The following is a 6,000-nucleotide window of genomic DNA, read 5'->3' on the forward strand; positions in this document are numbered from 1 at the left end:
AGATTAGCACTAAACATTTACAGTCAACCTAAATCCTATAGGTATACAGTCTACAGAGGATTTTCCTAGCCGTACAAACCACTATGTCCCTCCAGTGTCTGGTTCATCGACAGGTTACTTGGAGCAGCTAGACCCTTCACCTTTGTATCTTTCCCTGTAATAAAATCAAATTATATATAGGGTAATTATAGAAAAACAAAAACTTTCAGTTATTATTCCTAAAATGGCCCATTGTCATTCAATTATCTATGCAGATAGAAGCTCAAATGATTCTAGGTAATAGGTATTAATTTGAATGTCGGTGCCAGATAGAGAATCATGAGAAACAATATTTTTGATATTACTGCAGATGTGATATGTAGTTAATTCATATTTACTAGAAAAATGTAACCTGATATACTCTGGCCCTGACACCAGACTTAGACATCACTAGGAAATAGGAAAGTCTGAAATTACTACGCTTTATCTGAATTATTCTGTGGCCCTGACACCAGACTTATCATTATGACTCGATACTGATGGTCACCCAAGTACCCATTTTTCCCATCACATTTGTATCTGTATAATCACACACAAAATTTCAGACAATTTTTGTGGAAACCAACATGTCTTCCATCAGAAGATGACCTGAATAACGTAAATTTGTATGGTTTTAAATCATACAGATGTGATGGTGAGAATTAATTGGTACTTGGCCAGAGCAGGTCGCCAGTCGATTCAGCAATGGCAAGCAATCAGTTCTCGCCAAGAACCGATTCTTGCCACTGCATCTGCAGGTGTTGATTACCACTCAAAATGCATTAATAAAATCATATTCTGATAGAAGACACTATCATGCCGATTTTCACAAAAAAAAATGTCTGAAAATGTTTGTGTGATCATACAAGTATGGTCAAGTGCCCTAAATTCGTCAGGGACTTGTTTTCGTCATGTTTACAATTTTGCTTATATCTCATGAACTATCGCGTGATTTCATAAAGAGTGTCGTCTGCCAAAGCAGATTTGATCAAGGAAGATTTGTTTTGCTTAAAAGGGTGTGTGTGCTATAACCAAGTGATTTTATAAAATCGATGTAGAAGTATACCCCAAAACGAAGGTATTTTCTTAAGTCCATTTTAAATGAAACTTTAAAACCCTACCGTCAGCGTTTGACTGTCCATGTGCACTGATCAGCAGTATGTCAACAAAGTACCGGAAGTCACGTGTCTGATCATGTGATTCATAGCCCAAAATTTGGGTTATTACAAATTATTTTGTCGATTCAACTTACCTGAAATTTTTGGTGCGGTACTGTTGAAAACATAACTTTATTCTATGTAAACAAAGGTGTTCACCACTTTCAATCACAAATAGGTGTAAAGATTTAAAATTGATGTAACTACAAGAAATTTTCAGCTAAAACACGATCTCACAAGTGCCTGCTACTCATCATTTATTTGGAATGCTCTCAATTTTCGTAATAACAGGGCTCAAATTTTACATTTTTTGTCACTTGCTATAAATAGCAAGTGCCCTAAATTTTTTCTTGCTAAAATATATTTTTACTTATAATTAATATCCATATTCAAATTACAGTTTTGTTATATATAAAATCCTTTATTTCTGCACGATGATGTGAGGTGTATAATGTATATCAACAACATTATTGTAAGAACTGAGTCCCCATATTTTCCATTAAAACATTTTTTCACAATCATCATGTCATTTTTACAGTTGTCCCTGATAAAAACCACTTGCTAAAATAAGCAAGTGCATATTTTTTCCACTTGCTATTCTGGTATATCTACTTGCAAAAAGCAAGTAAAACAACCTGAAATTCGAGCCCTGTAATAAGCGAAACAGCCCCCTGACGAAAATAGGTCCCTATTGGGTCGACCATCACCCAGCGCCCAGCGGTTAGAAATCTTCTGTATTGCGATAGATAGATAACGAATTGATAGACAACTTGTTGTACAAGTAAGACAAAATATTATATATTTGTATTGATAAAATTGGTACATTTTATTTCTTGCTGGTTTGTTGACATACAGAAGATTTTATTACCCTGAAAAATATTGGTCCTTCAAGGGTACACATTGTGACATTCGATGGCGAGAATTGCTATTCAGTGAGAATTGGTCACCTGCCAGTAGACATTAGATATTGCTCTGATGTTAGGACCAGTTGACCGAGTATCTCTGGCTATGAACATGGTTTCATTTCACTATTTACCCGTTTGAATTTCCAATTTGAGGACTTTGAGTAGCCCCTCCTCTCCACCACAAGCAATGTATCCCTGATCCCTGTTCCATGATACACACCGGAGTTTGGTGTTATTAGGAATGGCAATCTGTCGATAAAGTAAAAAAAAATTCAGTTCTTATTTCTGCAGAAATACTTATGAAGGGTCTAGATTTTTTTTCAATTTGGAATCTAATGAGCTTTGTACCACAAGTGTCTAATCTATCTCGATCTATTATTTAACAAAATCAGATCATCTTAAAATTTTATGCTAGAAATTCTTATCAAAACCGACGAGATACATCACTATGAATCAAATTTTAAATCTGTTTCTGAGAAAGTAAACAAGCAGAAAGGTGCTTCATTGGCAACCAGGCGTAACAAGTTATTGCTTTGATTGACTGTGATATTTACAGCATAAATTTGTGATTGTAAACAAATCCTACCTTTTTGCTAAGGTACACAAACATTTTTAAAACTATTTCTTGCGAATTTTAAACAAAAATCAAGAAAACTTTTCGGCACCGTTTCGGCGAACTTCACATCGCCGCCATCGTTGGAATGTCGAATCTCGCGAGAATAAGCGTGATATAGCTTCGATGTACCACGTGATCTTCCTTTTCTCACCAGTCGTCCGAACGGAGAAGGTGTGTTCGAAATTACTCGCTGTTTTATCGCAATTTTAACGGATTAAATATGTAATATCAATCAATTTGTGATCCTTATCAGTCAAACAATGTATTTGATAAAGTTTGTGTCTTTATTTCAGGATATTTCTCGCCCCAAACTTCAAAATGGCTCCAGCAAAGAAAAGTGTAAGTTTGACATGGAGGCCACGTGGTGCAGACACATGGCTGTACATGTAACGTTAGGCCTATCTTGTAGTCCGAAAGGTCGAACCCGCTAAATATATATGTTGCGTGAGAATTGGAACTAACATGCATAGGATATGTTATGGTGGAATGGAAATGAGCAAGATGTAAACTATTTTAAACTTAAAAAAAGGGGGGGGGGGGGGGGTTGTTAAATTGTTCCAATGAATGCGAATGCTTGAATCATTAGATACCAAAAAAAGAGAAAAAAATTAAAACAGAAATGAAAATTAATTCGAGATCTTCTTACAGTTTGGAGAAAACCACTAACTTGCGTATTGCATGCAAACTAAAGTGTTGTACCTCAATTAGAGTATGGATTTGCTAAAAAAAATATATAAAATAGCTTTTTAAGTTCACTTTTCCCCATATATTTTCTCAAATCGCATTTATTTAAATATGATACATAACGTAAATGCAAAAATTAAATATTTGCATGTCAGAATGTGTTGAAAATAGATGTAATACTTTGAGAAAAATTGCATCAAGTAAGTAAGTTACGCTTCTGTTGAACATATTTTAGTAAATTGTCATAAATTCGTATGAAAACTTCATGAAAATTGCAGCAAAAGTTAAAATTTAAGCGATTTAGGCGATTTTTAGTGAACATGCTCCCATTAGGTTTTTTACATATAATACACAAGTTGGTTGTTTTCCCTTACCTGTTATAATAAAAGTTGCAAACATACATCCTTAATACTTAGACAATTCTTTACTGAAAAATAACAATTCTTCCTAATTGTGTTTTCAGAAGAAGAGTATTGAGAACATCAACTCTCGATTGGCTCTTGTTATGAAGAGTGGGAAGTATGTCCTTGGTTACAAGCAGACACTGAAGACACTCCGACAGGGCAAGGCTAAGCTGGTCATCATCGCCAACAACACCCCACCCCTCAGGTAAATTAAATAATAAAACTAAATTTCACGCTTACAGGTAAAAACAGCTCATTGAGTCTGAAAGGTATAATCATTATAATTAGATTTACAATGATAAATAAAAGAAGTTTTCCTAGGGAAAGTATCAAAATTAAAAAAAAAAAATTATCAAAAAGTCTTCCAAGGGATAATATCAAAATATGAACAAGAGAAATAGAAAAAATAAAGAAAATTGTAATGAAGTTATACAAGTTAGAATAAATGTTCATAAATCAATGTAAAATAGATGAATTTCAAAGTTTATTAAATTGTAATGGATATGGATGCCCTTTATGTGAGAATATTTGCTTGATTGTGATTTCGGAGTCTGAGTAAATCAGGCAAAGATGAAGTCATCCACCTGTTACACTTGTTTGCTTTCTGCTTACAAAGTGGACTTCGGAATGCAGAGGTTTGAACTCTGATCTCTATCATCTAAGATCATTCTGGACAGGTGACATAAAGCACTTGATGGTAGGCAAGGTAAAGTGGTCAAACTGTTGTATTTCTGTAGAGAGCCAGGCTTGTCTTCATAGAAATTAAAAACCAGGTCTACATCTTTAGCATGGTGGTCAGGAATTGACAGTAGCGGAAGGAGATCTAGATCAAGCATAAAATTATTTTACATTCTGGATCATGAAAATGTCTGTTGGAAGAATTTTTGGTCAAAAGTGGATACTTTATTTGACCCAATGAGCTCCCCTTATTTTTTTTCAGTGAATTAAGTGCCCTGGGTACCTATTAGGTCAAATACGGTAATGGTATATTTTGAAAACAAAACTTAATCTTGGTAAGGAGAAGATGCGTCTGATAACCGTTTCTTGATCCTGAAGCCATGTGTTAACATTGGTTTAAATATGTATCTCAAGTCAACGATGAACAATAGCTTAAGATCACTTTTAATCTAGTTGAATGTACAAAATCTGTATAATTATTGCTGCAGATTTGTGTAAAGTGCGTTTTTGTGTTTGTAGGAAGAGCGAGATTGAGTACTACGCTATGTTGGCTAAAACTGGCGTACATCACTACACTGGAAACAACATAGAGTTGGGTACTGCCTGTGGTAAATACTTCAGAGTCTGCACCCTCAGCATCACCGACCCAGGTACGGCACACACTGACACACTCTTTGAGAGGCGAGGGAATATTGTTGCTTTTAGAGATTTCATTTTATGTGGTGACTGGGCTTCAAGCAGGGGATGGGATAGCAAAAAAAAAAAAACCAAAAAATTCTGATAAAAGTCAACAGAAAATTCCAGTAGAATCCCAATGACTTCTGTCCCCAAAAAATAAAATTTAATGTAAATTGTAGATGTGAAGTACTTTGTTAAATGTTCGTGTAATAACCATAAGATTCAGGCAGTGTCCTTGGCTATAATAGCCGAGTGAACACGTTCATCTTGTGGAAGAGAAATTTATCTCCCTTGGTCTACTCAAACTGTCTTGTCAGTGCGACTGATCATAAGAGGTACATTGATAGAATTTGATAATGCATTTATTCTCATCTCTGACCTTCGGGTTATTTTACTAGAAAGGGGAAGAAAAAAATTTATCTCAAATATATATCTTTTCTTTTATATATTTCCGTGAAGGGCATTTAAAAGTTGGAGTTGTTTCCCTTTGATTACTGTTGCTAATTATATCTATTTGTATTACAGGTGACTCTGACATCATCCGTAACATGCCATCAGAACAGCAGCAGTGAACACGGACACTCGATTTTATTGTTACTGTTATGTGATGATTAAAGTGGGGGTCAAACAATCTAAAATTGTTGTCATTATTCAGAATTTTGACGCCCTCACAGTCTTATTGACTTGGTCATTTTGACCTTGGTACTCAACTGTTAAGTTGAAATTTTTGTGAAAAACTTGTGTTGAAAAAGAAAGTATGTTTGTATATTATACACTGAAAATTAATTTACATTTGTAAAGGACTGATTGATATCTTTCTTGTTAGACTGGAAATGACATGGGTCCTGATTCTCCAAGAT

General features: G+C 34.7%; 2 protein-coding genes across 3 annotated transcripts in view; one reads left to right on the forward strand and one right to left on the reverse strand.

Annotated features, from left to right (window-relative positions):
* The window catches only part of LOC138309734 (WD repeat-containing protein 35-like), a 26,430-nt gene extending 23,636 nt beyond the window's left edge, over positions 1–2,794 (reverse strand). For both annotated transcript variants that reach the window (XM_069250954.1, XM_069250953.1), the window contains exons 1-3: positions 2,667–2,794; positions 2,212–2,329; positions 80–154 (exon numbers count right to left, since the gene is read on the reverse strand). In XM_069250954.1, the coding sequence (XP_069107055.1) occupies positions 80–154; positions 2,212–2,329; positions 2,667–2,690 (217 nt within the window). In that variant the 5' untranslated portion in view covers positions 2,691–2,794. The remainder of the gene's footprint in view (positions 1–79; positions 155–2,211; positions 2,330–2,666) is intronic.
* Positions 2,779–5,771, forward strand: LOC138309736 (large ribosomal subunit protein eL30). The gene is made up of 5 exons (XM_069250955.1): positions 2,779–2,867; positions 2,990–3,035; positions 3,844–3,989; positions 4,982–5,112; positions 5,666–5,771. Exons 2-5 carry the CDS (start codon positions 3,015–3,017, stop codon positions 5,710–5,712), a joined length of 345 nt encoding a protein of 114 aa, XP_069107056.1. The 5' UTR covers positions 2,779–2,867; positions 2,990–3,014; the 3' UTR covers positions 5,713–5,771.
* Positions 5,772–6,000: the final 229 nt, after the last annotated feature.

This window comes from Argopecten irradians, chromosome 15, assembly GCF_041381155.1.
Source record: "Argopecten irradians isolate NY chromosome 15, Ai_NY, whole genome shotgun sequence".
NCBI lineage: Eukaryota > Metazoa > Mollusca > Bivalvia > Pectinida > Pectinidae > Argopecten > Argopecten irradians.